Here is a 19,497-nt window from a genome sequence, read left to right as displayed (position 1 = left end):
AAGCATTACAGTTGTCGAGTTCATACTAGTTTCTATATATTGACTGTATTAACATTTTTTAACCATTAAAAAAATCATATCAAATAGGGAAATCTTTCTATTTAAAATTACCTTATTAAGTTTGTTTAACTTTTTAGAATTAAGATAAAAAAGACATTTATCAAACAATTTCTCAATGAACACAACATTTTTTTCGGTAACTTCACTAATAAAAAGTTATTTTGAAATCCCAGTTACAGAATTTTAAATTCATTTGTTAAACCGTATACTTTCAGGTTAGTTGCAAAGAATAGGTTACAGGCATATTACATATGACTTCCTCATGCGAGAACAATTAATAGTTGTCTCCACAAGTACATTTTTTAAAAAGAATCTCCTTCATTTAAAAAATAATAATATTGAACTCACCTGTCCTTATGTTAGTTCGAATAGATATTTCTAAAAACATAACCATTCAAACCATTTCTGTTCAGAATGTCCACAATAGAAACGTCGTCCATTCGGTTAATGTGTTTGAACTTTGATTTGCCATTTGATAAGGAACTTTTCGTTATGATTTTCCCTTGGAGGTGGAGATGGAGTTGGTGGTTTTTTTTCTATCTTCACAGAACCACAGGGATTTGTGATACCCTTTCTAAACACATGACTGGAAAACATGATAACTAGCATATTGTTTTAAACGAAAGAATAATCTTTTGCTTTACTTTCAGAAGTGTCGAATACCAACTCATAATAATAAAAGAGCCTCATGATATTTGAAAACTTTGATTATCAACCAGATTGTGTTAGCTCTACTGCTGAATGTATTAGAGGAATGTACAAACCTTATTATGGAATTATAAATGCTGACGATTGACAGAGACTTCAAGAGGAACTACATACTTTATATGTTTGGTCTAAAACCTGTTATTACGTGTCTATGAAACACAATTCTAGTATGTGGATTCTATTTTATTTTATGTTTTACATCTTTGAAAAAGGAATTAAACGTCTAAGAAAGTATTGATTTTGTATTTGTGTCTAATTTTGAAATACGGATCAACTATTTGGTTATTTGCAAATCAGCAATTCAGTAATTCGTTCAACTTAGATTCATTTCTTAAAAGTTAAAGTAGTATAATGGTGTCAATATATGTATGAATCTTATTAATAATTGCATCATGAAGATATGTATATAGTCTCAACGTTTTGTTCGAGTTGAGCAACTTGTAAACCAGAGCTCACAGTTGTATGTTAGTCAAGCATTATACCTAAACAGATGTAAGAAAATATGCTTTCTCTAATCGTATTGTGAACATTTGAAATTCGCTTTCCGCTTCTACTGTTGCAGCGCCAACAACAAATCAGAATACACAATAAGCATATAAACATGCGACAAGAAGGAAAGGTAAACTTCTAATTTAGCGTCTGCAGAAGATATACCTAAATAACTATATACTATATTCTTCCATACTTTGAAGGACACACTTATTAGGAGATAACTGTATTGTATTTTAAGCTCCGATGGCATCAATTGGGGATTTGATGGTCGCAAATTTAGTTTACTGGCGACGCGTTAGCGAAGTCAGTAAACGGGTATTTGCGACCATCAAATCCCAAATTGATGCCGTTGGAGCTTAAAATACAATATTGTTATCTCCATTCTAATGAAACTGATAGAAAACAACGTTAAAACATGTATTTAAAATCTGTCATATGCTGTCTGCGCTTGCGCGTACGTCCCATAGCATCAATTGTCAATTGATGCCATGTAAGAAAGTGACGTTATCCAATCAAAATGAACGTTACAAACGTTGTTACATTAAAATTTTATTTCACTACCTGTGTGACGTTTACATTGTGACGTCAAACGCGCGATTCTACGTTAGAGTCAATGTCAATCTTACCTTTCAGTCCAGGACTTAAAATCTTCCAATCGTTAATGGATGGATTTAACATACATAAATAAAAATATTCAATTAACAAGAAAGCAATGACTGAGGTTGTTCAACTTAATATATGCCTTTTTGTATTTCTTTTTTGTTTGTTGTCGAGCCTTCGACTTTAGTCGAAAAAGCGAGACTAAGCGATCCTACATTCCGTCGTCGTCGGCGTCGTCGGCTGCGTCAACAAATATTCACTCTGAGGTTAAAGTTTTTGAAATTTTAATAACTTTCTTAAACTAAACTGGATTTCTACCAAACTTTGACAGAAGCTTGTTTATGATCATAAAATAGTATCCAGAAGTAAATTTTGTAAAAATAATATTCCATTTTTTCCGTATTTTACTATAAACGGACTTAGTTTTTTTCTGCGGGGAAAAATACATTCACTCTGTGGTTAAAGTTATTAGAATTTTAATAACTTTCTCAAACTATCCTGGGTTTGTACCAAACTTGGACAGAAGCTTGTTTATGATCATAAGATAATATCCAGAAGTAAATTTTGTAAAAATAAAATTCCATTTTTTCCTTGTTTTACTTATAAATGGACTTAGTTTTTTCTGCGGGGAAACATTACATTCACTTTGTGGTTAATTTTTTTAGAATTTTAATAACTTTCTTAAACTATCCTGGGTTTGTACCAAACTTGGACAGAAGCTTGTTTATGATCATAAGATAGTATCCAAAAGTAAATTTTGTAAATAAATAAATCCATTTTTTCCATATTTTACTTTTAAATGGACTTAGTTTTTCTGCGGGGAACCATTACATTCACTTTGTGGTTAAAGTTTTTAAAATTTTAATAACTTTCTTAAACTATCCTGGGTGTGTACCAAACTTGGACAGAAGCTTATTTATGATCATAAGAATGTATCCAGAAGTAAAGTTTGTAAAAAGATTACTCCGTTTTTTCTGTAATTTACTTTTAAATGGACTTAGATTTTCTTACAATCATAAAATAGTAACGAGGAATATTTTTATTGATTTTTTTCCTCATTGTTGTTGAGCCTGCTATTTACAGCAAAAATAGGTGAGACACTGGGTTCCGCGAAACCCTTACTTTTTTTTTATTGTGATTATGATACTTGCGGTACTTGTACATCCTTATTAGTGTATATGATATTCTCGTATTCTTGTCTTTGTTTTTTGCTTATGTGCTTTGACTATATGCCTATTCGTGCTACTTCGAAACATATAATGGGACTCTGTACTTCCCGTTATTGAGCTATTGTAAGACTTGTTTCTTGTTTGTCTTTTATTTTGCCATGTGCTTTGTCTGTCTATATGCCTTTTTATGTTTATTTGTTACATATATGACGTGGGTTTGTACTTATACATCCCGTCTTTGTGTTATTGTACTATGGTAAATTTGTGTATTCTTGTCTTTATTTTTTGCTAATATACCATTGTGTTCCTCTTTGTTTCTTATTTGTTTCGTTTGTTTAGTGATAAAGATAATAACACAATTTTGACTGCTGTATTTTTGACATTTTCACCCTATTACATCTGTTTGTTTTGGTCACGCATCGTTGTGGATAACAAATGTCATATTCATGACTTGATACAGGCATTTTTTAATGTAAATATACAGTAAAGAACAAATGATTGCATGCATTAAACATATTGACACATTTGTCCCTACGGCATCAAGAGGGTTAAAGCAGACAGTCGATTGTAAAAAGTAAAAAGAGACTTACTTCTCGTATCTCCAAAAAGAAAAGCTTCGGTTTTTTATTGCTTGATCTCTTATTTCATTTTTGGTGCTTCTGATAAAATACGTGTTTTTACGTAACAGAGTCTTGCATCGAAACTCTAAAATAACTTCTGTAGTTAATTTGAACTTTATTGGATGATAATAATGTCAAGCTTTTGGTGTGTCATTTACAGTAACAGGACATTGTAGTAAGAAAACATATATTAATATATATTTTTAAATATCAAAAACCATTCAGTAGTTTTGTTTGAATTCAAGCACTTACAGCTTCCAGCATTTTTTGCCAAAATACAACGTTCCCAAATTCATCATCAGGGTATTCTATATAGGAATTGGAATCAATAAATTCCATCATCATCAAAGGCAATTCTCTGGAAGGAATATTAGTGAGAAAAACCATGAAAAGTATATTTTCATTTTCTCTTGTGTACATGCTTTCAATTTTTGCCATATTAAACTCAAACCGGCACCAGTTAGATGCTAAGTAATGAGGACTTAGAATAACAACAGTTTTACGACTGTTGTGAATCGCACTTGTAATATTTGCAGCAATCTCGTTTCCTGGAAGAAAATCTCGCTTGTGTAAACAAAGCTTCAGATTACCTTCTCCTTCTAAATTTTTTATGACATCGTTATGAACAAAACCACAGTCTTGTTCGGCGTATGAAATGAAAGCGTCGTAGAGAAAAGTTTTGTTTGCATGATGTATGACTGGAACATATCCACGGAACCTATTCTTAGTCATGTAATAGATATAGCGTAGTTTCCATCGATATCGATAAAATAGTCCAAAGCAGACGATCGAAACAGACACAAAGATTGCGCCGGTTATTCCAATGATTATTACAGGGTAAGATGAACAATCTTTTTTCAGTTTGTTATAAATGTTATTAACGTTTAAAAGTAATGTTTTCGTGCCGTTTTCATATTTACAAGAATAGTTTTCACGATTTAGTAACACTACTTCTGTTTCTGTCATCCATTTAAGAAATTTTAATGAAGCACATGAACAAATAAACGGATTTTCACTTAAATCCAATGACAACATGTGATTGCGCGAAACTGATTCCAACTGACTAATTGCGACAGATCCTAAGAATTGAATACGATTTCTAGATAGGTCAATAAGTGATAAGTTTTTCATTTGAGTCAGTCTGAAATCAATATCTTCAAAGAGATTATCATATAATTTTAACACTTCCAATCGTTCAACAAATACGAAAAATGAGGGTGGCAAAAACGGTATCCTATTCTGTGAAAAATCTATCATTTGCAAATTTTTAAGCGGTTTTAGAATTTGACCATCTACATCAAATTGAATGCTAAACCCAAGCAAATTATTATTGATATCAAGATTTTCCAGTCTTGCAGTGCCTTTAAAGAAATATGATGAAATATTAGAGCAATAATTACTGGATAAATTCAAAAATTTCAGGTGTAAGAAATTCAATAATGGTCCGCGCCAGTGTGCAAGCAGATTAAGACTGGCATCATAATATTCTAACATATTTTCCATTAGTTCTAGCCTAGGGATATCGAATTGTAATTGACTTCCTCTCGAATGAACTTCCCGTAAATTCTTTGGGAACGGAAGTGGAAAATTCACCCTAAAAGCTCTTTTTCTACGCTTAGCTCTGAAGTTCGATTCATTTCTGTCGGTGGAGTCTAATACAGGCTTATGTGAAGTAAACTGGAATGACACGTTTAGAAAAGAAATGTTCATGTTTCTTCCTTCCAAAATATATTGCCCAAACGTGAGCATGTTGTCGGCCATTGACAGTCTATCTAGTGTTTTTGGCAACATTGAAACTACTCCTGTTTTAACATATTGCAATCTATTACTATCCATGTGCAGCTCTCTTAGCTTTGTATGCTGAAGGTCTTTCAATGTATGGTAACCTATTTCTGAATTCATTGCGAAAGTTTCATGTACTTTGTTGAATTTCAGTACCTCAATGGATGTAAACTGTAAATCATAAGTTATGTTCCCAATGCCATTAAATTTCAAATTCTCGTTGTAGGAAACGTTAAGATATGTCAGATTTTTCAATCCACTGAAGGTATTTTTCCAAACTTTTCTCACTTTACAGTGTGATATATCTATATACCGAAGATTTGGTGTGTAATGGAAAAACCGTGACTGAATGATTCCTATGTCACAGTCTTTACTTGACAAATCCAAGTGTGTGAGTTTACTGAGCTCATTAAATCCTCGATGAAAACTGTCTCGTGGTAATCCATCCAACTTCAGAATTTCAAGTTCAGAAAGAGATGACAAACTTGGATATTTTTGAGTGGACGAATAATAACCTACGTTACTTTTTAAGTTAAGGTATCTAAGTTGAGGAGTACTTTTGAAACAGTCTGGTGGAATGATATCAATATTATACTTTAAACTATTCGACTCGAGATTTAAAGTAACTAATTCTTCAAGTCCTTGAAAGGATTCCGATAATAATAAAGATATACTGTTATGTGACAAATCTAGGTTTCTTAAGTTTTTAGCACTTCGGAAAATATAGTTTGGTATACGCTCGATTTTATTGTAGCTTCCGTCAAATGAATCTAGTAGAATCGATGAGTTGCAAAAATACGGAATGGCTAGCAGACCTCTATCGGAACATATTGCTGATATCAGATTTATTGTTGTGTTTAAGGTACAATCACAAGAGGATTCGAATGAGCATTTTAAACAAAAGTCACCGTATACCAAAACTGATAATAACAGTATATATTGATGTACATATAAGCGCATTGTAAAAGACGTTTCTTGCAGTTGACCTAAAAATGAAACAAAAACAATATTCATCTTCTGATTAGAAAAACACTCCAGATACGAAAGCAATTCATAAATATATCTTCATAGATAATACACCAACTTAAGAATAGTTAGTAACAGTAAAAGTATTTTTTTAATGAGAATTATTTTATTTCTAAGTATGCGGATTGAAACTGAAGAGACAAATAAAAAAGAATGTGTATAAAAACTTTCATTTACCTGTAGCCAGACTCTTTATAATGCATAACAAGTTACGAGGAAATCTTGTATGATTAAAATACCAAAATGCAGAAATAATTATACAAAAATCTTATCTATAAGGATGTAAGCAATAAAAAAAATACACTGTAAACATCACAAGACGAGGAAATTATAGAAGATAATAAAAAAGTCAATATGAAATTATTTTGTTAAAAAAAATAGATATGGAGTTCTAGATTGTCTAACAAAGTCATCACAGGAACAAAATGCGAGGAAAAGACGAACAAAAATCTACAAAATCAAAACTTGAGACTGAGCAACACAAACCCAAAAACCGAAAGTGATTTCAGACACTCCAGCGTCGTTACCAGGTCCTTCCCCACATGTGACAATCGTCGTGTTGATTATAAAGTTAAATCTTTATGCAGCTTCGTTTCTTTTTTTGCCATGACTTTGTCAATCTGTTTCGATTTTTATGTCTACTTCTACGGCGATGACGTCGGCTACAATTGTTGGGTATTCTGGCTGAGTTAGTTTGATAGAAACTACCCGACTAGATCATTAATATTTTGTAGGACGTTGCATTACTACTAGTACTTTTCAGTTTAACGACTATATTGAGTCCCTATCCCTTAGTCCATAGTCCAGTAACTTTGAATTAATAAGCCATTTAAGATAATTAGTTTTCTGCTTAATTTAGTTTGATATGAACTTATTTCGATAGATCAATGATATGTTCTATATAAGAATATATCAGTTTGACGACTATTGTATGGACTATCACCGAGGTATTGGTCCAGTGACCTTCAAGCAATTAACACTTTCCACTGTAAAGTTAATGATTAAGTTAGTTTGGTTTGAACTACTAACAATAGACAATACCTCAACATTGTCAATAACACTTCCCTGCGAAATGTGTTATCCAAAAGGTCCTAAATATTGTCGGCCTAAATCAATCAATTGGAAACACAACTTCAAAATACTGATTTATTCATTCGAGTATTATTCCAGGCAATAGGTTGAACGTGAGAAAGAATACGTAATACCGAATGAATTAAGGCTGTGAGGATGTTGATACAAATCAGAAATAAGAAACTGAGTGGGTTTATCAATACCCACGCTACGTCAATCTTTAATGACCCAAATGTTACAAAACACCTCTCCTACCTCCATGACAAATATGTTATTGTCGCTGCAGATCAAACCCATACAACATGGCTTTTGTGTGTAAATCACATTACATAGACTGCTTGATAAATGATTTAAGTATTGATAATTTACATGGAAACCCAACATATACCAACCACCACGACACTTACTAAAGAGGAAATCCTGGATAAACCAAAGATGAAGAACTGGACACCCCTTAATTGGATACTTAAACAATATAAGTGTCCCTATAAACAACGATATATTGGTAGTACTTCCAAGTTCTCCAGTAAATAATTAACAACAATTTTATCAGCAAGTTATTTTGAAACTGCCTATTTTAGAGGTGGCGTTAATCAGATGCGGATACAAAAAAATCCAAAGATCTTTTTATCTTGTTTAAGGGAGGGATAAAGCCTACTTAGTTAAAAATCACTCTGATTAAAACAAAGAATTCTCTGAAACTGCATCACATTATCAAGATGCTTGATTTCCTGACCAATAACATATTTGTTACTTTTTTAGGACGTGCTTTAAAACAAAACTATCGGCATTCCTATGGGAAACAACTGTTCCCCTCTTCTTTCCGACTTTTTCCTTTATTCTTATAAGGCTGACTTCATACAAGAATAAGAAAGAAAAGAAGTTAGCAGTATCCTTAAACATTAATTTCCGCTATATAGATAATGTTCTCTCACTAAATAATTCAAAATTTGGTGACAGTTGAATGCATCTATTCGATCCATCAAACCAGAAATAAAGGATCCAACAGACACAGTTAAGGCTGCCGCATAACATGACTTACATCTAGAAATTGACAATGAAGTTTGGTTGAAAACAACATTTTACAACAAAAGAGATTTCAGCTTCCCAGTTGTGAACTTTCCTTTTCTTTGTAGCAATATGACAGCAACGTGCACGCATACGGAGTATATATCTCCTATTTGATACGATATTCCCGGGCTTGTTTTCTTTATTATCATTTCCTTGATAGAGGTTTGCTACTCACAAGGAAACTAGTGTTGTCAAATCGTACCCATTTGCTAACCGGTTACTCGTATAATCGTTCGACCGGTTAACCGGTTAACCGATAGTTTAAGTTAATGTTTGAAGACCTTATCAATAGCACCCTACACATCGATATAAGAAAATGTGGTATGAGTATCAATGTGACTACATTCCTTCCAAGTCATACATTTACGTTGAAGTTCGGCCTTTGGTTTTACAAGGCTTGTCTGTGAAGATTCCTGTCGAAGTTTGAGTTTTAATAATCAATACACGGTATCAACTATGGCGTCTGTACTAACTTCAAATTGGAAAATAAAAATAAAAGACGACTTGATCTTGTAGAATTGAATATGTCTGAAACCGATGATTCTTCCATTTTGTCTTGTTGTCTCCGAAAATAATGTGAGGTGTTTTAATTAAAATTGATTCATCCTCAAGTATACATTGATTGCATTCACGTTGGTTTGCTTTTTACAGTTTTTGAGTTAGCATTAAGTTTAAAGTATGACAAAGACTTGCGCGACGGAGATTCAGATGTAGGTCTACACAATATAAGATACAAAAATGAAATGTTGAAGTAAATTGTAAAATTTAATCGTATTACGTAATTAAGAATTACTGTTAAAAAACATGAAAATAATAATGTTTCCTGAAGATCTTGCCCCGAGCTGAGAGACATGTTCTAATTAATTTTTAGCTCACCTGGCCCGAAGGGCCAAGTGAGCTTTTCTCATCACTTGGTGTCCGGCGTCCGTCGTCGTCCGTCGTCGTCCGTCGTCGTCGTCCGGCGTTAACTTTTACAAAAATCTTCTCCTCTGAAACTACTGGGCCAAATTTAACCAAACTTGGCCACAATCATCATTGGGGTATCTAGTTAAAAAATTGTGTCCGGTGACCCCGCCAACTAACCAAGATGGCCGCCATGGCTATAAATAGAACATAGGGGTAAAATGCAGTTTTTGGCTTATAACTCAAAAACCAAAGCATTTATGGCAAATCTGACAGGGGTAATATTGTTAATCAGGTTAAGATCTATCTGCCCTGAAATTTTCAGATGAATCTGACATTCCGTTGTTAGGTTGCTGCCCCTGAATTGGTAATTTTAAGGAAATTTTGTTGTTTTTGGTTATTATCTTGAATATTATTTCAGATAGAGATAAACTGTAAAAAGCAATAATGTTCAGCAAAGTAAGATCTACAAATAAGTCAACATGACGAAAATGATCAGTTGACCACTTTAGGAGTTATTGCCCTTTATAGTCAATTTTTAACCATTTTTCGTAAATCTTAGTAATCTTTTAGAAAAATCTTCTCCTCTGAAACTGCTGGGCCAAATTATTTGAAACTTGGCCACAATCATCATTGGGGTATCTAGTTTAAAAATTGTGTCCGGTGACCCCGCCAACTAACCAAGATGACCGCCATGGCTATAAATAGAACATAGGGGTAAAATGCAGTTTTTGGCTTATAACTCAAAAACCAAAGCATTTAGAGCAAATCTGACATTGTTAAAATTGTTAATCAGGTGAAGATCTATCTGCCCTGAAATTTTCAGATGAATTGGACAACCTGTTTTTGGGTTGCAGCCCCTGAATTGGTAATTTTAAGGAAATTTTGCTGTTTTTGGTTATTATATTGAATATTATTATAGATATAGGTAAACTGTAAACAGCAATAATGTTCAGCAAGGTCAGATTTACAAATAAGTCAACATGACCAAAATGGTCAGTTGACCTCTTTAGGAGTTATTGCCCTTTAAAGTCAATTTTTAACCATTTTTCGTAAATTTTATAAATCTTTTACTAAAATCTTCTTCTCTGAAACTGCTGTGCCAAATTGATCCAAACTTGGCCACAATCATCTTTGGGGTTTCTTGTTTAAAAAATGTGTCCGGTGACCTGGCCATCAAATAAAGATGGCCGCCACGGCTAAAAATAGAACATAGGGGTAAAATGCAGTTTTTGGCTTATAACTCAAAAACCAAATAATTTAGAGAAAATCTGACATGAAGTAAAATTGTTAATCAGGTCAAGATCTATCTGCCCTGAAATTTTCAGATGAATTAGACAACCTGTTTTTAGGTTGCGGCCCCTGAATTGGTAATTTTAAGGAAATTTTGCTGTTTTATATTGAATATTATTATAGATATAGGTAAACTGTAAACAGCAATAATGTTCAGCAAAGTAAGATCTACAAATAAGTCAACATGAACGAAATGGTCAATTGACCCCGTAGGAGTTATTGACCTTTGTAGTCAATTTTCAATCTGCTTCCTTTGTTTAATATTCACATAGACCAAGGTGAGCGACACAGGCTCTTTAGAGCCTCTAGTTTTGATTTTTTGATTAACAATACCGATCAGTATACTGGACAATTGATCCGTCAAATTAATTACCACGACGACAATTTTTAAACAAAACACAAATAATTAATGATTTCAATACAAATTTATATCAAACCTATTAGAATTGAAAAAAGTCCGGTTAACCGGTTAGCGTTTTTAGTATTTGGTATTCGGTCGTTCGAACGGTTAACCGGTTAACCGTTGACAACACTAATTAATACAAGAGTGCCAAATGGTGAAGTTGAAATAGTCCCTTCGTAAATTTTTATTTGGGGTTCGTGTTGCTTAGTCTTTTTTTTTACAATGTTTTGTTTTGGTGTACTATTATTTGTCTGTTTGTCTTTATCTATTTTTTTTTAATATTTTGATATGAGCGTCACTGATGAGTCTTATGTAGACAAAACGCGCGTCTGGCGTACTAAATGATAATCCTGGTACCTTTGATAACTATTTACACCACTGGGTCGATGCTGCTGCTGGTGGACGTTTCGTCACCGAGGGTATCACCAGCCCATTAGTCAACACTTCGGTGTTAACATGAATATCAATAATGTGGTCATTTTTATAAATTTCCTGTTTACAAAATTTAGAAATTTTCAAAAACTAAGGATTTTCTTATCCCAGGTATAGATTACCATAGCCGTATTTGGCATAACTTTTTAAAATGCTCTTCAACTTTGTTCTTGTTTGGCTTTATAAATATATTGATATGAGCGTCACTGATGAGTCTTATGTAGCCGAAACACGCGTCTGGCGTACTTAATTATAATCCTGGTACCTTTGATAACTATTTAGACATTGCGTTGTCAGTTTGGGTTTGAGTTTGAGTGTCCCTCTGGAATCTTTGGCTCCTCTCTAACATATACAGTTATATTGCTGTTTGTACATCTCCGTTTGTCAACCTTTTCGAGACACTGGTCCAGTGACTTTGAATTAATTCGAAATGTTGTTTTTCAGATTATCTATTTCTAAATTGCATGCAGACAGGCGAGACAAATCTCTGTGTCAACAGTTAATTTATCCTACCTGATGTATATTTTGCATTTTTTTTCAAAATTTGTGGAGTTTTTATAGCTTACTATAAGGTATTTGCTTTGCTCATTGCTGGAAGTCTGTAGTTGTTTGAATCGTTATCCCATAGGATTACTATATACCCGCGTTTCAAAAACAATCTGTATACAGGAACTGCTGTAGCCCGTCACTTCATTCGTCCTTCTGATCCATTTGCATCAAGTGTACCAAACAGCTCGCCAGATTCATACTAAACTTTCGGGAAAACTTACTCATACGAAGACCTTTTGCACATCTTATTTCGTGTCTTTTTCTATAACATTTTGGAGTTAAAGTTTGGTCTTTATCGCATCCGGACACAACATTATACATTTAAAACATTTATCCTCAGAAATCCCAAATTGTAATTTAATAAATTTACTAAACAATTCAACATATAATGCCATATTTCATCACTTCCATTGTGTTTTGTTCAAAATATTCAGGTTTTCCCTAGCAAACCCATGGACTTTGACTTTGCTTAAACTGGGGGTATTAATATCGTACAAGCAAACTGTCACATAATCTTTACCATACAATGCAATTGGGCACTTTTATTTTTTTATTCTAAATTATTTTGTGTGTTTCACACTGGTTCTTTACTTCAAGTGGATGTGATGGTACCATGCTGAGAGTACCTCTGGTTTTTAAAGTAGAGTGGGTTTCCTTGTTCATGATACTATAACACTAACATGACCGTTTACTTATGTTTCCGTTATTTGAAATTCTATGGTGCAGTGTTATAACAGTTTAAATGTTGTTATTTCTTTTCATCACCAACTTGTAAGTGTGAAGATAAAAGTTTCAGAACTTCTTATATATAAACAATGTATTTCCTATTCTATGTTCTCTCCATTTGTAAAGGCAATAATTCTATGAGATGTAGCAAAGTCCAGACTATGAACTAGATATTTTGGTTTTATGAGTTAAAATCATTGTTTATAAATATAATAGAAAAAAACATTTAAATCTTTTTGCTTTTTATACAAATTGTCGTTATTTAGGACAAAAAGGGCATTTTTGGATCTTTATTTGTCCACTTTAAACAAAACCGTCGGAATTTTGTTTTTAAAGTTTGTACAAAGAATCTCCATACATAATCAATCCAAATGTTCATTTTTTAAAGAGGGATCAATGTACTCCTTTTTAAGCTAATGATTAAAATAAAAGTCGAAAATGCATTGTTTACCGATATGTCACAGTTTGACGTGAGAATCAACATTTCATGTAATCAACGTCAAATATAGCAAAATTTGAATATGAATGCAGATACTTAATGTGAATCCTCATTTAAAATTATTTTTACTTTCTTGTTTTTTTATATAGATTAGACCGTTGGTTTTTGCCGTTTGAATGGTTTTATACTAGTTATTTTGGGGCCCTTTATAGCTTGTTGTTCGGTGTGAGCCAAGGCTTCGTGTTGAAGGCCTTACATTCACCTATAATGGTTTACTTTTTTTTTTAAATTGTTATTTGGACGGAGAGTTGTCTCATTGGCACTCACACCACATCTTCCTATATCTCTTATATTATTTTTGCTTAATTTATAATGTTTTTAAATTGTTATTTTGACGGGAGGTAACTCTGACCGATATAGTGCCTTTTCCTAAGGAATCTACTTGAGATTTTACTATTTTATATTTCATATTTCAGCCACCAAAAACGTATGTTGAGCACTTTTTTTCTTTTGATATTCTCAAACCATTTTCTAAAAGCTTTCTTCTCGTATTGTATTTAACAATTATATCATTGGTTTAGCTTCGAATCGCATGATATATAATGAATTTTCCTGTATATCAATAATTTGAACTGTTATTAAAAAAGTCTTTATATGCTTTGATCTAAATGTCCAATCAATCCCAATATAACTAGGTGTGCTAAAGCAGCTTGTTCTGTTGTTTTTTGCAGATGCCTTTAATGCATGTAACCGATTAATTTGATGATGTAAGCGAATTTTCTACGAATTTTTGTCGCTTATCATTTGTAAAGTTGCGAACACATGGCGTAGAATATCAAATATAAGACATATATGACCCTACTATTGCATCGTTTGACCTTTACCGTTTTATTTTTAAACTCGAAATTTAGGATGATAATGTTTAGAATTATAGACATCATTAGACGATAACGTTGTCCTCTCGTATGAATAGGTATATACATGAATAATCATGTCCACATCGTCATATATATATATACTAGTCAACAAAAGAAACGATACACGACTTTGAAATAAAATTTATCAAAAAGTATTAAATATAAAACAAAATGCAATACACTATTTTAAAAAGCTTTCATTTGCAATGTATGCACATATGAGTGATAATAAAATTCAAAAGTATTTAAATTCCGTGTAAACGATCATAGGGTGCAAATTAGTTTCGCCGAAAGTTGAATAAAAAATTGACACATAATTTTCTAAGTACAAAATAAAATTTCAAATTTGTTTAAAAATATTCAATATGCTAATCAAGTAATGTTTATGTTGTAAATAATCGGTTGAAATATTGTTTTTTTCAAATTTTGGGGGAAAAAAGTGTTTTTTGAAATCCCAAAAACTGCAAATTTTTTTTTTTATTTTCGTCTCAAATCGATGCTTTATTAATGAAAACAACACACAGTAAATTTGGAACCTTTCGGATTAGTTTTAAGATTGTTACCGCTTTTTGAATATCACTTTACACATGCTGTCTATAGTAAATCAGTTGATTATGTATACATTTTAACGATTTCTCGTGGGGCCGAACTTTGCTTAACAAATAAACGAAGAAACTGTATGATTTTAAAAAATAACTTGATGGCAAACACTGACTTTACCTTTAAATGAGAGGTTGGCATCATTAGTTGGAACTTTTGTTTTTAAAATTGTCGTTTTATGTAAATTTTGTAAAAAAAACATAAAATCGCGAAAAATGTCACGAAAGCAAAAAAAAAATTTTTTAAGCGGATTTATATTTCCATAATGATTAAGTATTACCACATTCAATATTAGTCCAATGAATGAAAAACTTTATCTTTAATTTGAAAAAAAGTCTTGTATCGTTTCTTTTGTTGACCAGTATATATATATATATATATATATATATATCGACAACTCACATGATAAAGACGTCAAACTCTTATCATTTTTGCATGAGTCCTTATGATGTGTAGTTAACAGTCACAGTGTATTTTAGTAAGTCAAATTTATTATTAACAGTTATTATCAAGACACAAACAATTCAGTAATCTTGATTAAATTCAAGCACTTACAGCTTCCAGCATTTTTTGCCAAAATACAACGTTCCCAAATTCATCATCAGGGTATTCTATATAAGAATTGGAATCAATAAATTCCATCATCATCAAAGGCAATTCTCTGGAAGGAATATTAGTGAGAAAAACCATGAAAAGTATATTTTCATTTTCTCTTGTGTACATGCTTTCCATTTTTGCCATATTAAACTCAAACCTGCACCAGTTAGAAGATAAGTAATGAGGACTTAGAATTACAACAGTTTTACGACTGTTGTGAATCGCACTTGTGATATTTGCAGCAATCTCATTTCCTGGGAGAAAATCTCGCTTGTGTAAACAAAGCTTCAGATTGCCTTCTCCTTCTAAATTTTTGATGACATCGTTATGAACAAAACCACAGTCTTGTTCAGCGTAAGAAATGAAAGCGTCGTAGAGATAAGTTTTGTTTGCATGATCTATTACTGGAACATATCCACGGAACCTATTCTTAGTCATGTAATATATATATCGAAGTTTCCATCGATATCTGTAAAATAGTCCAAAGCAGACGATTGAAACAGACAAAAATATAGCCCCGGTTATTCCAATGATTATAACAGGGTAGGACGAACAATCTTTTTTCAGTTTATTATAAATGTTATTAACGTTTAAAAGTAATGTTTTTGTGCCGTTTTCATATTTACAATAATAGTTTTCACGATTGAGTAACACTACTTTTGTCTCCGTCATCCATTTAAGAAATTTTAATGAAGCACATGAACAAATAAACGGATTTTCACTTAAATTTAATGACACCATGTGATCGCGCGAAACTGATTCTAACTGGCTAATTGCAACAGATCCTAAGAATTGAATGCGATTTCTAGATAGGTCAATAAGGGATAAATTTTTCATTTGAGTCAATCTGAAATCAATATCTTCAAAGAGATTATCATACAACTTTAACACTTCCAACCGTTCAAGAAATACGAAAAATAAGGGTGGCAAAAATGGTATTCTATTTTGTGAAAAATCTATTACTTGCAACATTTTGAGCGGTTTTAAAATTTTACCATCTATATCAAATTGAATGCTAAACCCAAGCAAATTATTTTGTGCATATAACTTTTCCAGGTTGACTGTTCCTTCGAAGAAAACCGTTGATATGTTAGAACAATAATTACTAGATAAGTTCAAATGTTTCAAGTGATGAAAATTAACCGTTGGACCTTTCCAGCGGGCAAGCAGATTACTGCTGACATCCAAGTATTCTAGATTGTTTTTCATGATTTCAACTCTCGGAATGTCGTACTGTAATTGACTTCTCCGAAAGTGAGCTGTGCGAAGATTCTTTGGAAACGGAAGTGGAAAGTCAACTCTTAGGTTTCTTTTCCAGCGGTTTATACTATAATTTGGTCTATCCACGGAACCTAACTCGGGTTGATGTGAGGAAAACTGATAGGAAACATTTATAAAACTAATGTTTAGGGTTTTTGCTTCTAATATGTATATTCCAAACGAAAACATATTGTCAGCGGCTGATAATATATTTAGTGTTTTAGGCAGCATTGAAAGAACCCCAGTCCTGACAAGTTGAACTCTGTTACTATCCATGTGCATCTCTGTTATGTTTGTATGTTGAAGACCTTTCCATGTATTACGACCAATTTCTGTGTTCATTTCAAATGTTTTATGCACTTTATTAAATTTAAATATTTTAATAGCTGTAAATTGTAAGTCATGTGTTACATTTTCAATGCCAGCAAACTTTAAATCTTCGTTATCAGAAACATCAAGATGTGTAAGATTTTTTAATTCGCTAAATGTATTTTTCCAAATCTTTTTTACTTTACAATGGGATATATCTATATAATGAAGATTTGGCGTTGACAGAAAAAACTCTGATCTTACAATTTTGATATCACAATCTTTACTAGACAAATCCAAAACTTTAAGTTCCTTGAGTGTTTCAAATCGTTGTTCAAAATTGTCCTTCGGTAATCCATCAATTTTTAAAGTTTCAAGTTCAAACAAAGCTGACAAATTTGGATATCTTTGAGCAGTCGGATAAAACCCGATATTGTTTTTTAAATACAGAGATTTCAAATTATATAAATTTTTGAAGCAAGTCGGCGGAATGGTGTTTAATGTATACGTTAAACCGTTGCGCTCAAGATTCAAAGTTACTAAATTTTCTAGTCCGTGAAATGATTCGGAAAAAAGTGCTGAAATGTTGTTGTCCGATAAATTCATGTGAAGTAAATTGTTTGTGTTTGAAAAGGTGTAGTTTGGTATCTGAACAATCTTGTTGTGGCTTGCGTCAAACGATTCTAGCAGACGTGCAGTTTTATAAAAGTTTGGAAGAGTATCCAATCCTCTATTGGAGCATAATGCTGATGTTAAATTTGTTGACGTATTCACAATACAATCACAAGAAGAATCAAATGGACATTCCGAACAGAAGGTGGTAGTTGTCGAAATAAACAGGACAAACAGTATACTGTACTGTATAGATTTGTACATAATTCGTTGATACTGATGCTGAAAATAAAAGTAATAAGTTGTCAAAATAGAATCCCAAAGGGTCTATACATTTGATAATAACCAAATCAGCTCATCATTTTCGATAAGAAAAAAATATTTGGGATTTCATGGAACTCTGTGTTTTGCCTACGATTTTTATTGTCTGTCAGCTATGTAGACATTCCTCAAAATTTAACGAAGGTTTAACAAAGTTAAAAGTGCTATTATTTTTTTAATCACAGACTGGACCCCAATATTAAATGTGAAATGTACCTAAAATAATTTTTTTAGAATATAACCACATTTTTACTGTAGAATATATCTCTTGGATATATATATTAAAAAAAGCTTCCTTAAAGTTTCCTGAATTTGACTGTATCGAAATATTTTTCTTAGTCCTCACTTCTGTGTTGACATGAATTTTTGGAAAACTAAGGTTTTTCTACCTCAGGAAAAGACTTTTGCGAATTGCTGGTCCTTAGTGCTCTTCAAATTCATCCTTTATTTGACCTTTTTAATTATTTTTTGTTTATTCGAGCGTCACTGATGTAGACGAAACAAATCTTACACAAATAAAAAATTTCAATCCTGGTATCTATGATGAGATTATTATACCAGAATGTATTTTAATGTTAACTGCAAACTAGTGTGTCAAAGTAAATATCATAATAATAATAATATAGGGTTATTGCATGACTATTGGGGAATATTGCGAGTGCAATATATGTTCTACGAGGGACAATATTCCCCAATATTCATGCAATAAGCCTTTTATTGTATAGCAATATAATATTTGAAAGTAAAAATAATAATAATAATAATAATAATAAAAACAATAATAAAAATAATAATAAAAACAATAATAAAATAATAATGAAAATAATAAAAAAAATAATAAAAGTAGATATGATAAAACATTGTTATCGATTTTTTTTAAAATATACTTAAATTAAATTTAAACACAGTATATGATCATTACCTCAAGAACTGCTTCTATATGTATTGAAAGATGTCAGATTATGTCCTTTAACTGTCAGATGTTATACTTATTGTCGTCGCTATAAGTGTTAAAACTTGTTCTTTTGTCAGAGGGAGAAAAGAAAAGGAAATATTTCATATGTGCTGTAAATAGATAAAAACTTAACGTATCTGGTTTTCCACAAAAAGACTCGTGATGAAATATTATACCATTACTTTTGTTTCAGCAATGGTGAAGTATTTAAAGGACTGATACTATCTGAATGCAACAGTCGAATTTTCCCTGTAAAAAAAGAGACGAAAGATATCAGAGGGACAGTAAAATTCATATATCGAAAATAAACTGACAACGCCATAGCTAAAAATGAAAAAGACAAACAGAAAAACAATAGTACACATGACACAACGAAAGAATAAGCAACACGAACCCCACCAAAAACTAGGGGATGATACCAGGTGCTACGGAAGGGTAAGTAGATCCTGTCTCACATGTGGCACCCGAGTAAGTGACATATTATCCCTTAGCATGGCGGCCAATGAGATAAACAAAAAAAACAAAAAAACGGGTGGAGCCAATATCCCATGTGAAGATCAAAAACAATATATTTTATTCTAA

The 19,497-nt window shown here is 32.1% G+C and overlaps 2 protein-coding genes across 2 annotated transcripts; both read right to left on the bottom strand.

Moving 5' to 3' along the window:
• Positions 1-3,571: 3,571 nt before the first annotated feature.
• On the bottom strand, positions 3,572-6,403 carry LOC134707051 (toll-like receptor 4). The gene has a single exon (XM_063566537.1). It carries the CDS (start codon positions 6,389-6,391, stop codon positions 3,890-3,892), a length of 2,502 nt encoding a protein of 833 aa, XP_063422607.1. The 5' UTR covers positions 6,392-6,403; the 3' UTR covers positions 3,572-3,889.
• A 9,001-nt stretch (positions 6,404-15,404) lies between these two features.
• LOC134718631 (toll-like receptor 4) lies at positions 15,405-19,113 on the bottom strand. Its single transcript, XM_063581284.1, has 2 exons — positions 18,883-19,113; positions 15,405-17,921 (listed from the first exon to the last, which is right to left on the bottom strand). The coding sequence occupies exon 2, from the start codon at positions 17,901-17,903 to the stop codon at positions 15,405-15,407; it is 2,499 nt and encodes an 832-aa protein (XP_063437354.1). The 5' UTR covers positions 17,904-17,921; positions 18,883-19,113.
• Between the last annotated feature and the right edge of the window lie 384 nt (positions 19,114-19,497).

The sequence above is a fragment of the Mytilus trossulus genome, chromosome 1 (assembly GCF_036588685.1).
Source record: "Mytilus trossulus isolate FHL-02 chromosome 1, PNRI_Mtr1.1.1.hap1, whole genome shotgun sequence".
Taxonomy (NCBI): Eukaryota; Metazoa; Mollusca; class Bivalvia; order Mytilida; family Mytilidae; genus Mytilus; species Mytilus trossulus.
The sequence above is the reverse complement of the archived record's forward strand: the minus strand, read 5'-3'. Positions and strand labels throughout refer to the sequence as shown.